The sequence below is a fragment of the Canis lupus genome, chromosome 17, assembly GCF_048164855.1.
Source record: "Canis lupus baileyi chromosome 17, mCanLup2.hap1, whole genome shotgun sequence".
Lineage (NCBI taxonomy): Eukaryota > Metazoa > Chordata > Mammalia > Carnivora > Canidae > Canis > Canis lupus.
Window position 1 is genome coordinate 56,356,577 of NC_132854.1, and position 17,269 is coordinate 56,373,845.

The 17,269-nt window shown below is 41.5% G+C and overlaps 1 protein-coding gene and 1 long non-coding RNA gene across 2 annotated transcripts in view; one reads left to right on the forward strand and one right to left on the reverse strand.

Moving 5' to 3' along the window:
- CPB2 (carboxypeptidase B2) overlaps positions 1 to 15,931 on the reverse strand; it is a 52,034-nt gene extending 36,103 nt beyond the window's left edge. Inside the window, exon 1 of the mRNA XM_072783064.1 lies at positions 15,773 to 15,931. Coding sequence (XP_072639165.1) covers positions 15,773 to 15,846 — 74 coding nt within the window. The 5' untranslated portion in view covers positions 15,847 to 15,931. The remainder of the gene's footprint in view (positions 1 to 15,772) is intronic.
- Positions 13,462 to 16,103, forward strand: LOC140608163 (uncharacterized). The gene is made up of 3 exons (XR_012010188.1): positions 13,462 to 13,595; positions 13,727 to 14,005; positions 15,701 to 16,103. It is a non-coding gene; the product is annotated as an uncharacterized lncRNA (long non-coding RNA).
- The last annotated feature ends 1,166 nt before the right edge of the window (positions 16,104 to 17,269 follow it).

Consider the following 17,269-nt stretch of genomic DNA (forward strand, 5'->3'; position numbering starts at 1 on the left):
CATATGAATGAAATCATATGGTATTTGTTTTTCATATGATTTCATTCATATGTAGTATTTATTTTTCTGATTGACTTATTTCACTTAGCATTATACTTTTTAGATCCATCCATGTTGTTGCAAATGGCAAGACTGCATTCTTTTTCATGGCTGACTAATATATAATATATATATTTATATTTATATATACATATCACAGCTTCTTTATCCATTTATCTATCAAAGGACATTTGAAAAAAAAAAAAGGACATTTGGGCTGCTTCCATAATGTGGCTATTGTAAATAAGGCTGCAATAAACATAATGGTGTATATTATCTTTCCTAATTACTATTTTCATATTCTTTGGATAAATACATAGTGGAACTACTGGATCATATGGTAATTTTATTTTTAATTTTTTGAGGAACCTCTATGCTGTTTTTCATAGTGGCTGCACAAGTTTGCGTTCCCACCAACAGTACATGAGGCTTCCTTTTTTTTTTTTTTTTTTTTTTTACCATATCCTCACCAACTTGTTATCACTCTGACAGGTGTGAGGTGATAGCTCATTGTGGTTTTGATTTGCATTCCCCTGATGATGAGTGAGGTTGAGCATCTTTTCATATGTCAGCCATCTGTATGTTTTCTTTGGAGAAATGTCTGTTCATGTCTTTTGCCCATTTTTAATTGGACTATTTGGGGGTTTCTTTGGGTTTCTATTGTTTTGGTGTTGAGTTGTACAAGTTCTTTATATAGTTTTGATAGTAACCCTCTATCAGAGATGTCATTTGCAAATATCTTCTCCCATTCAATAGGTTGTCTTTTAGTTTTGTCTTTTGTCTGTCTTATTGATATTTTTAAATCTATTTGAAAATTATTTGGGTGCGTTGGAAAGAAGTCCTTGAGTTGCTTTTTTCTACTTAGCATCATTTGTTAATCACTAATACTTTCCCCAGGATCAGCTATGCCATTTCTGTCATATATGTTTTCATACTCTTTGCCAGAGACTGCTTGTTCATCATGTCATTTTTCGTTTCTGGGGATACACCAAAACACTGCATTCCCCATTCTTCTGTGTGGTTGTGTTGAGACCCTGTGCCTGCGTTCTCAGCAACAGGAATATGGGGAGGGGGGAGTGATGTGCCACAGTTAAGAGCAGGTGGGAGTCTTTACGTGCTATGTATTCTCACCCTGGGGCTAGAAGCAGAGAATCAAGGGAGTTACAGTAGGGAAGTAGTTCAGATCTCCAAGGTGGAGGAGAGGACCAGGGAGAGATGGATAGCTTCATCAATTGGTGAGAAGAATGAGAAACTTTTGTTGTGGCAAATAAAGCTATTTCAGGATGCATTAGTTATACAGGCCAATCAAGGATTACCCTTACTCATGTGGTGTGGTCTATTTCTTGGATCTCTTTTATGTTCCTTGGATTTACTTGTCTATCCTTAGGCTGATACCATTCATTTGTGGGATTGTAGATTCCTATTAAATCCTAACAGCCTACAGGACAAGCTCGTGCTTCCCCTCTCCCTTGTCTAGTTCTTTTTAGAGATTTTCTTGTATTGACATTTTGCTTTTCCAAATAAATTTTATTTTTATTTATTTATTTTTATTCATTTTGTATATTTTTACCAAATAAATTTTAAAAATCAGCTTGTCATGTTCCATGAAAAAGGTTTAGATTTTGATTAGTATTATTATAAAGCAATAATTTGGGAGAATTGGTATTCTCCTGAGTCTCCTTATCGTTAATATGATAGAGTTGTCTACTGGTTTAGGCCTTTTTAAAATAACGTTCAAAAAAAGTTTTATAATCTTATCCATAAAAATATTACATACTTTTAATTATACTTATCCTAGGAAATTTCCTTTTTCTTTTATAAATGGTGATTTGTAAAATATTCCATCTCTTAGTTCTTTCTTTTGAGGTATAGGAATGAAATTAATTTTTATATATTGATTTTTCTATCCAGGTCCCTTGGTAGTTTTGATCATTTTAAAGTAGAAATGTTGCTTTTTTCTTTGCAAGAAATCATTATAATTGCACATATTAAATTTTGATTCTTTCATTTCAATGCTTATAGATTTTTTTCTTGCCTTACTGCACTGATTAGGATCTATAGTACAGTGTTGAATGGCAGTGGAAATAATATGCATGATGCATAATTTTTAAGAAAAGCTTTATAATGTTTTACCATTAGGATGCTGGTAGCAGGGTTTTGTAGGTACCTTTCATCAGGGTGAAGAAGTTTCCTTCTACTCTCTGCTTTGAGTTTTTATAAAGAATGGGTGTGGATTTTATCATGTTTTTATGAGATGAGCACGAAGTTTTCTAGTTTCACCTCTTAGAGTGATGAATTACATCAACAGATTCTTTTTTAAGTTGACACCTGGTTTAATTTGTTTTCTCACCTTTGCTTTGTCATATTTCTTCCCACCTTGTAATGCTCGCTAGGGAATAAATAATAATTGCTTAGCAATTCTTGCAAAGCCAAGGCAATAGATTAGTGTGAATCAACATGGATTGACTTTATTTTTACATACCACCTAATCAGAAAGAAAAGATTTTCTTAATAACATTTCTCATATTGCAGTTCTCCATCCATTTGTGCAGATGAGGGAGATTTGGATAAATAGAGAATGGAAGCAGTGAGGTGAGGAATTGCAGATATATGTGGTATCTGTTAACAGCCATGGCATTCTCAAATTTCTACTCTACCTCTAAGGAACAATTTTATTTACATTAAAATTAAGCTATATTGGTGGCATTTACCAGAGGGAGCTCATTTTTTAACTTAAAGAAGTTTTTCTTTTATTTTTAGACAAATATTGTCTTTGAAATGTGGGCTAAATAAATATATTTTTTAATCACAAAGAAAATGTTTTGTTCTTTATTTAAAACTGATCTTAGGGGACGCCTGGGTGGCTCAGGGGTTGAGTGTCTGCCTTAGGCTCAGGTCATGATCCCAGGGTCCTGGGATCAAGTTCTGAATCAGGCTTCCTGCAGTGGAGCCTGCTTCTTGCTCTGCCTGTGTCTCTGCCTCTCTCTCTCTGTCTCTCATGAGTAAATAAATAAAATCTTAAAAAAAGTAAAACTAATCTTAGACTTTGAGGTGCCTGGCTGGCTCAGTTGGTTGTGTCTGACTTGATTTTTGAGAGCCAAGATTTTTGGCTCTCAGGGTTGTAGGATCGATCCCCTGTATTGGGTTCCACACTGGGCATGGAGCCTGCTTGAGATTCTCTTTCTCCCTCTCCCACTCATTCTCTCTCTCTAAAACAAAAACTATCTATCTATCTATCTATCTATCTATCTATCTATCTATCTATCTATATTACAATGCATTCAATAAATTAAATGTCAGCAATGTGATGACTAGATACAGCATTGTATCCTAGATTAGATCCTGAGGCAGAGAAAGGACATAAGTGGAAAAACTGATGAAAACCAAATAAAGCCTAGAGTTTAGGTAATAATAATAATAATAATAATAATAATAATGTTGATAATGTTGGATTTTCAGTTTTGACAAATATAACATGGTAATGGAAGGTGCTAATGGAAGGGGAAACTGAGTGAAGAGTATTCAGGAACTCTGTAATATCTTTGCAACTTTTCTGTACATCTAAAAATACTCCAAATAAAAATTGTATTTAAAAAAAAACATGTAACAAGAGCTCTGGAAATACAAAAGAGATTATGGCAACTTACGCTTGTCATTATTAACAAAGGCTTTATGGAAGAGATGATTGAGTAAGTTAGAGTATATAAAGGCCCCGTGGCAGGAGACAAAAAGGCGCTGTTGGGGATATAGCAAGCTGTTCATTGTTGCCAAGTGTAGGATAGGATCATAGCTAAACAAAAATGAATTTGAAACTTATTTTCGTCCTCCTCTAGAGAAGGTTTTGAGTGCACATTGAGAAATCTGGTCTTTGTCTTAGAGGCAATTAGGAGTTCAGAAAAGGACATCCCTTGTGATTTATAAGAATAACTTTGACAGCAGGGTGGAGGGTGGTTTTATTTTAGAAAGCCTGATTAAAAGATTTTAAATTCTGGAAATAAGCCCGTGGAGCCTTGATTTTCATAAGAGGGAAGGATTGGCTCACAGGAAAAATAGAATAGGAAATTTTATGTCAATCCCTGGTACAGTTTTAGTGAACACTATTCAGCCAGTGCTTAAGGAAATATGTTCAAAGGCAGGTACTGCAGGATCATTTGTAGTAACAATTACTGGAAACCACATGAATGCTTCTCAGTAACAGAATTGTTGAATGCTGGTAGTGTCTGCACATTCTGGGATGTTTTGTAGCCATTATAAAGAATGAATTAGATTTAGAACAGTTAACTTGCGGGAGATTTATATGACATTCTGAAAGAGAGAAGCAAGAAATGGAGAAACCAATAAAATATTATCCCATTTTTGTGAAGAAAAAAATGAGAAAAAGGAAAACTACGTGTGTTAAAATCAGGAGGAGAAAGTGGTGAATGAATAAGCAGTACATAGCTAACATCTATCTGGATGATGGGGAATGACAATTAAAAGACTGGGTAGGTGAGGGACATGGGAGGAGGAGATAAGATTGTTTTTTAAAGGGAAGGTCTCTATAGTTCTGGTAGGAGACCCGGTATTCAATGAGTATAAAATTAAACAAGGGTGTATATAAATGTATAGAGAAATGTATGAAAAAATGATCCCCAAAATGTTAATGATGTTTTCTCAGGGTGATGAAATCCAAATAAAGGTTTTTCTTCCCAATTTTATGCCTTTATTATTTATTAACCAAAAAGAACTCTTACTTAATCAGGGGGGAAAGCTATTAGAAAGTTATACTAACTATGAAAAAGCCACTGCCAAGCTTCTTATACCACTAGTGACCCTTTTGCTAGTACATTCCTTGTTGTTTTCAAATGTCCTCTGAGCCCATCAGGGGAGTACAGTGGGTTTTCTAGTCTTTTGTCAGTCTCTTTTCATTCTAGCATGTCCTGTTCTAGGACTTTTTTATCCTTTCTTTCACCATCTGCCATAATAGCTCTGACATTTCTAGTTCATTAAATGTAGGCCACTGTTTTCTACCAGCTTCCAAACACCATCCTAGCAGCATTTAGCACCACCTCCCAAGGATCTAATTGGAATGTCAAATTCTGTATGTTGGGCAAATGCACGGCTTTAGGGATATAGTCCTTTTCCTTTTTTTTTTTAGCATACTCAGCACTTGTGCAGCCAGATTATGTCATGAATTAACCGTACCTACCAGTTAGGAGGCCAGGAGGAGAGGTGGGAGTAGATTCTGAGGGCTAACAGTAAGAGATGATGTTACAGAACTGAGCTCTCCAATAGCGATGGCCATGACGAAATCATTATACGATAGAAGCCAGGTGGCAGTGTTTAAGCATCTTTGACAAGTTGGGCTCAGTTGTTTTCATTAACAACAAGGTCAGAGTGGCAGCCAGAAGAACTCGACCCACAGAAAGCTATAGAGTTAGTTAAGAGAACATAGAGTTCCCAGGGCAAGATAAATGGCAGCCAACAAAAGTATTGCTCAATCTTTACAATCAAAATAAATCAAGGATGAATATGAGAGAAGTTAAGGACAGCTATGCCAATCCAGAGTCATAATCCATTGCCCTGTTTCCAGATGTTGACCAGTCCCTAGACCCAGAATCTCTTGCCTGAAGTGAGGAGGCAAGTCCCCACAAAGAAAGACCCTGCAACAGTACAGAAAGGGCATATGACCATGACTTCCTCTGTCCCTTCCTAAAGAAACCTATGAAACTGTACTCAGGAACTCTACACACTGGAGAAAGGAAACTGCTCATTTTGAGGTCATCTTGCAGGGTCCAAGTTGACATTGATGCTTAGCAGTCTGGAACCCTAAATCTAGGTCCAGCTCTTGGTGGAGGCACTGCCCTGGGTCCGTGGATCACCCATGATCATTTCCCTGTCCCCAAATGTAACACCGAGATGGAATACTCGGTAATTGATAGAACCCCCCACATCAGGTCCTTACCTGTAAAGTAAGAGCTATCGTAGTGGGAAAAGCCAAAGGGGAAACTGTGCCCCCTCATGCTCAGCAGGAGAAGGAAGAAAAAGCAAACACAAAGAAGCATTCTGGGAGAAATGGCAGATATTAGCATCACCCTTAAAGACCTAACAATGCAAGAATGGTGGTTGCCACAAATCCACTTTAAATTCATTAGTCTGGCTTTCACAAAAACCAGATGGGTCTTAGTGGTTGTGTGTAGGCAATCAGACACTACCAAATAGGAGCAAATTGTAGCCACAGTGCTCAGTGTGATCTCTTCGCTGGGCAGAGTCTTAATAGATATATGGTGTTCAGCTATTGAGCGAGCTATCTCCATGAGAAAAAGCATCACAAACAATTCACATCTACTTGGGACAGACACCGTATATAGTTAGGGTCTTCCTTGACTTGAATTAATTTTTCCACTAACTAGCCTGTCTGGATATCTCAGGCTACTATGTAAAGGACATCATGTGAATCTTAGATCAGATGAACAAGACGTGCCAGGCGTGTTGGAGGTCTTGGTAAGACAGATGTGCTCCCAAGGGTGTGTATGCGTGTTGGGGGGTAATACTGTAAAGATTCAGGGGACTGTCAAGCTAGGGATATTTTAAAGGTCTAGTGATCTGGGATAGGCTGGGAAATTCCCTCCAAAATAAAGGATTTTATTAAAATAAAAGATTTTATATCTCTCCTGATGAAGAAAGGCACATAATTCCTGGTAAGTATCCTGGGTTCTGGATATACCTCATTCAGATATATTGCTTCAACCCATTAATTGGTGACATGAAAGACTGTCATCTTTATGATGGAGAGGCCCAGAGCCGAAAGGTTCAGGATGTGGTACAAGAAGCCCCGTCTCTTGGGCCATATGGCCTGGCAGGCCATAAAAGAATAGAGGCATCTGTGGTGGGAAAAGATGCCAGGTAGAGATTTTGGTGTGTCCCAACAGGAGAGTCATAATGTAGAGACCTACAGCAAGACCATGATGTCTGCAAAGGAGAATTATGTATCATCCAAAAAACAGTTCCTAACATGCTATTGGGCCCTGGTAGAGATGGAATATCCGACCATGGGTAACAAGTGGTCATGGAGCCAGTCTCACCCATCATGACCGGGTTCTATCATACTATAGTAGGCAGTGAGGGCCCCCAGAATGTTCGTGTGAACCCTAGAACCTGTGAACCTGTTGCCTTACAGGAGAAAAGCAGCTTTGCAAATACAGTTAGGTCTTTTGAGATGGGATGATTATGTTGGATTATCTGGGTAAGCCCCAAAGATTTTGCAAAGATCCTCAAAAGTAGAGATGGGAGACAGAGAGGAAGGCATAGGGAGATTTGGTCTAAAAGGATTGTTCAGAGCAATTCAGTACAAAAAGGACTCAACTCGCCTTTTCTGGCTTTGAAGGTAAAGGGAGGGTTGTAAGCCAAGGAATGAAGGTGGCCTCTAGAAACGGGGAAAAAAAGCAAGGAAGTGGATTTTCCCCTCAAAGCCTCTAGAGAAGAACACAGTGGTGGCTGACACTTTGATTTCAGCCCAGTGAGGCCCATTTTTAATTTCTAAACTGCAGAAATGTAAGATAATAAGTTTATGCCATTTTAAGACCCTCATTTTTGCTAACCTGTTACAGTAGCAATAGGAAATGCTATGATACCCTTGTCATGTCATGAGGTTGAACAGGCCAATCAGAAATCCATCATGAGACCAAAGTGATTCATCTGGGACCAGGCACAAGTAGTATTTAGGGACACAGGTGAGGTGCATGACCAGATGGCCCATACCCACATGTCATCATCCACTACCGTTACACCCATGCCTCTCTCCACTCATACTGACACGTGCCACATGTGGTAGTCCATTATGACCAACTAATGGAAGATCGAGTAGCCATGAGAACACACCTCTAAGATCTCCAACTGTAAGATGTGTAATTGGTGGAAGGCACCAGCTGCTCTGCTTGAATTCTGTCCCTATGTTAATGCTAAGGCCGTAGTTTTTACTGGCTGCTTCCAGCTAATAACTGAAAATGGTGGGGATGCCAAGGCAGGCTCATTACTGAAAGATGAGGGGCTCTTCTGATGGATGACATTAGCTTAAGAACCGTCTTATCAACTTTGCAAAACCTTTTTTAGAATTGCACTATAAACCTTCCGTGGTCTACCTGCCCTCCTTCCCTTTCTCCTGCACAGGGGTTAAACCTGCATCGCAGTTTGATGTCTCTGCTGAGAGCCTCTTCTTGTCCCCTCCTTATTTCTTCCTCTCAAGCATTTTCCTCCCTACATCTCTTGTATGTCTAATTTCATCTTGGTGTCTACTTTTTGGGGGACTAGGGAAGTGGGGGGACCTTAGTATCACATTGTAGCACATAACAGAGAGCACCCACCAAACAATAGGCACTAAATAACTATGTCAACAAAATAATTGGGCAGTGGAGGGACGCCTTGGTGGCTCAGCAGTTGAGCATCTGCCTTCGGCCCAGGGCGTGATCCTGGAGTCCCAGGATCGAGTCCCACATTAGGCCCCCTGCATGGGGCCTGCTTCTCCCTCTGCCTATGTCTCTGTCTCCCTCTCTCTCTGTGTCTGTCATGAATAAGTAAATAAAATTTTAAAAATTGGGCAGTGGATTTCAGCCAGCCTCTGTCACAGTCATACCAGTGTCGGCACAAAGGACACATGAATGGAACAGACATGACGGCAGGGGTAAAGTTACACATGGCCCAACAGGATGAGTTGCTACTCATCAAGATTGAAAGAGCAACCGTTGTTGCCAAACATCCAACTTGCCAGCAACAGAAACCAAAACCAAGCCCTTTAATCAGCACCATTCCTCAAAGAGACCAAACAACCACTTGGTGAGGAATGGTCTACTTTGGTCCCCATCCACTCTGGGTCTGTATTTGCCTCTTCCACCTGCAGGGCCTCAACCAGTGTTACCATACAAGGACTTACATAGTGTTTGCTCTGCAAGGGATCCCACCCAACACTGTAACTGATTAAGGGATCCATTTTACAGGCAGCCTAGGTGGCTCAGCGGTTTAGTGCTGCCTTTGGCCCGGGGCCTGATCCTGGAGACATGGGATCGAGTCCCACATCAGCTCCCCGCATGGAGCCTGCTTCTCCCTCTGCCTCTGTCTCTGCCCCCCGCCTCTCTGTGTGTCTCTCATGAGTAAATAAATAAAATCTTTAAAAAAAAAAAAAAAGGGATCCACTTTACAACAAGGGAGGCGCAGAATGGGCACATTACCGTGGGATCCACTGGGCACATACCCACACACCACCCAGAAGCTACTAGCCTCATATAGCAATTAGAATGGATTAGCTGAGGTGCTGGCTTGGAAAGGGGCAACATCTTCCAGGATGTAGTTTTAAATCAATAATCATGATATGATGCGGTGTCTCCACGAGTTAGAATCCATGGTTCCAGGAACCAAGTGGAAGTGGCTTTATTTACCACCATGCCAGGTGAATCAGGGCAATTTTTACTTGCTATCTACAAATGTGGCTCTGTAAATTTAAAAGTTCTGGTCCCCAGAAGAGAAAAGCTCCCACAAGGGCCATGGCAAGAGTTTTGTTAAACTGGGAGTTGTTGCTGCTACCCAGTCATTTCATTCTCCTTGTCCCACAAGAGAGAAGTTATGTCAGATGAGGTAAATGACCTGGATAACCAGGAGGCTTTAAAGGGCTGCATTCGCACAGTTAAGCTGGCGGGAAGACTGTATTTGGTCCACAGGTGATAAGCTTAGGCATTCTGTAATACTCCCTTAACCCGTGTTGACGTGTATAGACTAGTCCAATAGTCATGGCCCAGAAGGGCATGGTCATGGGAGGCTCAGACCCTTAAAGGTGAGAGGCTGGATCATCTCACCAGGTAAGTCACCTAGACCACAGTAGTTGCTGGTGAAAGGAAAACGGAATGGATTGTAAAAAAGGAAAAAAGATGGGTATTGGTTATCGTCTCAAGACTAGGTCGGCTGTGGTGGACTGTACAGCGAATCCCACTAATGTTCCTCTCGTATGTTTCCTCCAGCAAAACTGGGCAAAATCCGAAATCCCAGAGGAGCTGCTCCCCAAGCTTATATTTGAAGTGGATTGATCTGAGTGGCACAAGGGCTGGACCATAGGAGATGCCACGTTGTGCTGCCGAGGTACCCATCCAGGAATAGATCATTTTCCCAGCGTCTGCCAGTGTTGGCAGCTGTTCCTTGAGTCCCTTTCCAGGACTTTTTCTTGACTGAAGAAGGCTATGCTGGCAAGGTCATGCCCCCTCCCAGGTACAGTCCACATCCAATGTCTAATAGATATGGGTTATAGAGGCATATGCCCTTGCCCCAGTTTGGGATAACTCTGCAAGAATGACTCTGCTTTAGGGATCCCAGGGCTTCGTGTGACTGCATCATTATCCAGTTCCTCCTCTGCTCAGGTCTCTTTCTTTAATTCCTGCACAAATATTGGTTCCAATACCACTTTCTAGTCAACTTCTTACACACAAATGTCTATCTTAGATGCTGCTGCCTGGCGAAACTAACCCACAATGGATACAAAGGTCTATCATGTGGGATAAAACATGCAAAGTGCTCTGTAAGTTTGTATTCTCTGTTACAAGAATGCAAAGTCAGAAGTTACTTGGGCTGAGGTCATCAGAGAATGGGGACACTCTGAGCTGGACTTCTGAGATGGGCAGGATCTGGAAAGTGAAGGGGAAGTGATGCCATTAGACTGAGATCGGTAGACGTTTGGCAAGCGAGTTGGAGATGAAATGGCCTAAGTGCCGATGCATAAGTGGGAAAGCAAAACCAGAGCTCAAGGAATAGCAAGGGATCTGGCTGGGCAGGAATATGGGGCTTCTGTTGGGAGGTACCAGGAAATAAAACCAAGATGAATGGGCAGGATGGGACCTGACCACCAAGGGTCTTAAAAGCTGGGGTCAGGATTGTGGCCCTTGTCTATATTTCAAGCCAAAGAGCGAAGAACTCAAAGCTCTATTTTGATATGAAGTCGGGACTGCTATGAGTGAATCCTAGTTTGAGAGTGAATTTCCTAACAACTTAAGCTAACAATGAAATGGGACGCCTTTTACAAAGCAGTGAGGTCTCCATTGCTAAACAGGCTAAATTTCAGTCCTATGTAAAGGAAGTGTCGTGTTGATTAGAAGGTAAGGACCTTCCTCTAAAGTACTTGACCAAAGTTAATGAACAGAAAGGAGAAAAAAAGAAAAAGCACAGGTTAAAAAAAAAAAGTATTATCCCAATGGCTATATCCCTCTTTCTTAAGGAGAAAAAATTTAAAGAAATGCAGGAAACATAAATTGGGAAATACGAGGACTAAAATGATGAGGGTAAACATGTTCCAGAAAATATTAATGTGTGCAAGTTCCAACTGCAGCGAGCAGGACTCCCTGTCTCCACCTGCTTGGCCCAAGTGCCAACACAATAGAATGGGGAAATGGGATGAGGGTCAGGGAGGTCACCGTATGCAGAACTCCCAGTTTCTGAGGATCAGTTTCCTGACCACGTCCTCTTACTTCATGAGAAAGATTCTATGAAAAGTGGTCAGAGTGGAGAAAGGGAGAAGATTTGTGACAACACTTCTTTGGAGCAAGTTGTTGCAGTTCTATCAGTGTCCCTTCTCCCAAAGGGGATGAAGTTTGGGGGTGTTACTTCCCTCATCCCCACCTCGCAGGGAGGACTTCCAAGGGGTAATGGGAGAGTCTGAACATACTTCCTCAAATTTAGAGTCACAAGAACTGGTGCCTGGCTTGTTCCCAAGAAGGCCAAGCATGCATGTGGCTGGCCTCCAGTTGGCTGGACAGTAATTAAAACCCAAAGAAGAAATACTTCAGGTGGGTAGTTGTAACTCAGATGCTGTCAGATAGCTCCGCCTGCAGGGGACGAACACGTGGGAGTGAATGCAAGATTCCTCAGGGTGGGACATGGAGTCACAAGAGATGCATCTAGCCCTGGTCTGGAGAGTTCCTCAGCAGTGGAATCTGAACAGTTCCTAAGAAGCTAAACCCCGAGGGACGCCTGGGGGACTCAGCGGTGGAGCATCTGCCTCCGGCCCAGGTTGTTACGCCGGGGTCCTGGGATCGAGTCCCGCATAGGGCTCCCTGCATGGAGCCTGCTTCTCCCTCTGCCTGTGTCTCTGCCTCTCTCTCTCTCCCTCTCTCTCTGTGTGTGTGTGTGTCTCTCAGGAATAAATAAATAAAATCTTAAAAAAAAAAAAAAGTATCCAAGGCTGCACAACTAATAAGCCGCAGCTGTGGGGCCAGATCCGGAGATTTTGAGCCTCGACACGGTTCCCTCCAAGAACAGGATTGTGTTCATCAGGCTCCAGCCCTGAGCGACAGTTTCCAGGGGAAGGTTCACACTCGCCATTGGTTCTGGAAGGTTATTTTTGAGTTTGAAAAGCGGGTGCGACGCCTCTGAGCGATGGAACTGAGCTCAAGGCTGCAATTTTGTTTTACGTGTTACAGCGTCTTAAGGCCCCTGGTGCCCTGTTGTTTAAGATGAAAATGTTATATGAGGGCGACCTCAGTGCAAGGGAATAAACTGGGCTCCAGGTGGCGGGTACCCGTGAAGCCCACAGAGGGGCCAAGGCCTGCGGCCTAGTCATAGTTCAGAAGGCCTCGCTCCGCAGGCCTGCTCCACCCTCCCACCTCCCTTCCTTTTCTCCCTTGTGCTTCCCCTACTGCCCTGTTTCCAATAAACAGCCCCCCTGACGGGTCATCAGAGCACAACACAGTGCATGCCTCTCTCTGGTTGCGAGGTTCCTGCCAGGATTTCATTTTTGCCCTTGACACTGTATGGTCTTTAACAGCAAGTGACAACTTGCAAGAGACCTGTTTTGGGTTCCGTGTGTTTGTTTGCTGCCTTTCTCCCTGGCATCTGGTGATCACGCGTTTAACCCCTTTTTTGGGGGGGTCCTTGTTTTCGTTCGGGGGCATTTGCCTGATGAGACTTGTCAAAATGCACCTACAAATCAGCTGCTAAGGCATTGCCTGAATACCAAGTGCTGTTAGGAAAAGCGTCAGGCCAAGAAAGTGGTAACAGAGAACAGCATTAGGGAAAAGCCAGAGCGACAGCCTCTTTTTTTATTTTATTTTATTTTATTTTATTTTATTTTATTTTGTTTTGTTTTGTTTTGTTTTGTTTTGTTTTTTGTTTTGTTTTGTTTCGTTTCGTTTCGTTTCATTTCATTTCATTTCATTTTTATTTTTTTTCAGCCTCTTTTCTAGAAGGGGTTACGGGCTCGCCCCCAGAAATAATTCATCAAAGTCTCTCGCCTGAATGAAATTGGATTTCTCTTTAAGCTTCAGTAATAGGCTGTTTCTGGAAAAGCAGAGCTCAGAAACAGCTGGCTAAAAAAAAAAAATTTTTTTACTCACAGAAAGAGTTCAGATTTTTTTTCTAGTGGAGGGGGTGGTGGAGTCAGGTACGTGTCCGCACGCAAAGCTGCAGCTATCAGCTAGGCCTTTCCCAGTACACATTGACAGTATTTTCAATACCCCGTGACTGGTTAAAATGTAGGCATGTTTTTATTCTTCTCTTCAAGCAGAGTTATCGATCGGACTCCAAAGTACATGCTGAAGCAAGAAATAGTAAGAAAAGCTGTGCATGAAGGAATATTCTCACATATTTCTTTGCTTTGTCTGTGTCTGTGTGTGTTTGTGTGTAAATCCTTTATTGGCATAATATCCGCTAAACTGTCATGTGCTTTCTCATTTTGAAGTGACCTGGTGAAGCTTGTGACAGTCTTGTGAAGTCTGGTGGAGCTTGTGACACTACCAAGATAGTGACTGTCTTATCTAGGAGTCCAGTTCATGCCAGGCTCCAGATGGTGGCCGGCCGGGCCTTGCGGCCTCTGCCAAGGGGCTGGCACCACACCACCAAAGACCCAGCACGGTGAAGATCTGGACCCTGGACTTCCAGCCGGCCTCTCCCCAAGGCTGCACTCGGGACCACCTGTCTTCTTTGCAAACTCACTGTGACTCAATCTGACCTCCATCAAGTGAGCTATCTTCCTAATTCCTAGATCCTACAACCAATGCTATGCAGTGAAACAGGTGGGAGTGAGGTGAACACGGGTTTGAATCCAAACTCTACACTTACTGTTTGGTTTGGGGCAAATGATTTATCCTTCCTAGGGCTCAGTTTTCTTCTCTGTTGGGTATCGCCATAAAGATTCCCAGGGTGTAGGATTGTAGGCATTTAATGAGATGATGTTTCTAAGTGCTGAGCCCAGTGCGTGAGGCGACACAGGTGCTAGATAACCATGTGTCCCCTCCTTTTCCCCTCTCCTGGATGATACCGCCGTACAGTACCCAGCTGGACATGTTGAGATCAGTTTTCCTCCTGCCCTCTCCCCTACTTTTAAGTAAAGCCAATTGCCAAGTTATGAAATATTAGAAATGGCAAGGACCTTAGAAATTATAGTCATCTGGCTTATTGATAACACGTAGTGACATCAGTCACCAGTTATTCTAGCAATTTGACTCACATGTTGTTTTGATTAGCAATCGTTACTTGGTGATGGAATTTGTTGTGTGACACCTGACAATCATATTGAACAAAAAATAATCAGTGATAATGTACAAACACAGCATCAGGCTCTCAAGTCAAGCTCTGTTTCCTTAAATGCTGTCCTGTGCCTCTTTCTGACTCAGAAAAGTATTTTGTTTTTCCTATAGATTTTCGTTACTTATTTGAGAGAGACACAGAGACAGAGAGATAGTGAGAGAGAGCACAAGCAGGGGAGGGGAGAAGCAGACTCCCCGCTGAGCAGGGAGCTCCACACGGGGCTCCATCCCAGGACCTCAAGATCATGACCTGAGCTGAAGGCAGACACTTAACCAACTGAGCTGCCCAGGACCCCCCCGCCGTCCCCCAGAAGAAAGTATTTTGGAAAGAATTTTCCTTCCCTGGTATATGTCCTTCCTCTCTTTACTACTCACTAAATGTGGAGAGGCATTTGTCTTGGAGATGATTAGAGAAGAATCATAGAAGCAAAACAAAGGGAAAAAATAAGATAATTTCAAAGGAAACAAAATTAGTTTTAAACGTTTTCAAGTTCACTAGGTAATAAATCACAATATGACACACAGCGTGAACTACTTGCCATATAGTCTATGTGTTAGAATGGGAGTTCATTTGTACTCTTCTAAGTGGTTGAGATGGAAAACCTCCAGGGAATCACTCAACTAAGCTAAATAAGAACTAGATACATTCACATAGGTGTTCTTTATAACACAACTATTCTTCCTTTCATATTCCACGTAAATACTCACGCACAACCCAAACCTATTTCATACCTTTACCTTCTCCTCCCTGTATTCCATGTACAAGATGAAAATATTCATAGTTACCCATAGTCAGGTTATTCATAGTTAACACAAATTATCCAGTTAATATATTTTGTGTGTGAAGACAAAAAAAAAATGTAAATCATGTGATGTGTTAGAGTGTAAATAGTCACCTTTATAAAAGCTTCTATTTCTGTAATCTCCCTAGCCCCTGAATATATGTATCATCCAGCTTTCTCTCAGTAATAAAACTAGAGCCAGAAAAGGAAAAACAAAAAAAAAAAAAAAAGAGATCTAGTGAGATCTAGTGAGATCCTTATTACACTGAAATGTACTTTTCATCAGGGCAACATAGAAAATCTCTGAAAGAGCTGACCTTCAAACTTTTAACATTTTGCTCCCAGGTTAGTGCACTGACTGGATTCCATGTGGGGCAAACAAGCAAACCCCCACCACCTAAGATTCTATTGAGTTACCTCTGAAAAGCGAAGACATGCCGCTCACACAAGAGGAAGATGGCTACAAGGACTCCAATGCTATAAAGCTTCATCCCAACAGCAATTTGCTGAAAAACAAAATTCTCTGGAGGGAAGAGCCGGGCTGGCTGGTTACATAAGAGCCTTCTTTACACACTGGTTAAAATATAATGGCATGTTCCCTCTCATTTCTGTGATCAATTGACTTAGCTACTATTTCCACTCTCAAAAAAGAAAGTATGATGAGAGTTGTTCTTACTTTTGACCATCTAGAAGATAGTTAACACCTCAAGAAAGATGAGGCTGAGAATAAAAGTATAGTAATGTTGCAGAGATGTGTCTGGTTTGTTGAAGAAAAATAGCTCTAGAGTATGGACTAATGGCTCCTAATCCATGCTGAAGGGAGGTCTCCACTGGAGAACTGATGAGGGCTTCCCTTGTCTCTGTCTTTTTCAACATTTTCAACTTAGGTGAAGAAGTAGAAGGCGAGTTTCTCAACTTTGTGGCTCTTACAAGACTGAGAAGGAAGCTTATATGGAGGATTACAGAGTCTCCATTTAAAGAGATTTTTTCCCTGTTCATATGCAGTGATGGGCCCACCTATAAGAGAGTAGGAATATTACGTCCTAGAGACTTCTCAGAGCAATAAAAAAAAAATCAGGTTGCTTTGAATCATATTTACTTAGGAAAGCTCACCGTAAGAGCCATTATCTAAATCAGAGCTCATCATGAGTCCTTCTGAAGGCAGCCTCTTAAGACATTTTGTCTGGTATAAGGTCACAGCTTACCTCTGCAAGTGGAGGAAACCCAGGTGTCATACCTGAATTCCCACTGGTCAGTGCATTTGAATGTTTCTGAAGTCAGGGCAGGCAAATCTGCAAAATAAATCAACCTTCCCGCGACGGGACTTCTGAGAAGGAAAGGATTGGCATTTCAAACTTCTCTCTCTGAGATTCAGAGCTATTAAAACATATTTGATGGATTAAGGTAACTCCACTGAAAGAATATACATGTGTATCTGATCATTTTTAGACAAAGATACACCGGAAGAATAAGCCAGATATCCATTAGATTGTGGTTAATTACAGCAGGTGGATAGAAAACTGAGTGGAAAAGACGCAGGAATAAGAAGGTAGATGAGATGGAGGAGGGACCTTTCTTTGAGTAAACAGTTTTGAGTACTTCAGAATCTGAAAATACTACAGAATTTGAGAACCGTGTTAATTTTTCACTTACTCAAAACAAGTCAATAAAATGAATACAAGCAAAAACCCATGAACTGAAGGGTGTTTTTAGTGAGGGACATAACTACGCTGAAAGGGAGAGGCAAAACGAACCCAACAACTTTTGCCTTGTTTTTCTCAAAACGCAAAAAGTAACTTTAAGATAGCGGTCAATAGTTAAAGTTTACTGACAAATTTTATCAATTTTTGTGCTCCCTGTTTAGTTGTATCCTGTGGCGCCTCCCTGGGTTTGCATTTCTTCCTGCTGAAGCAA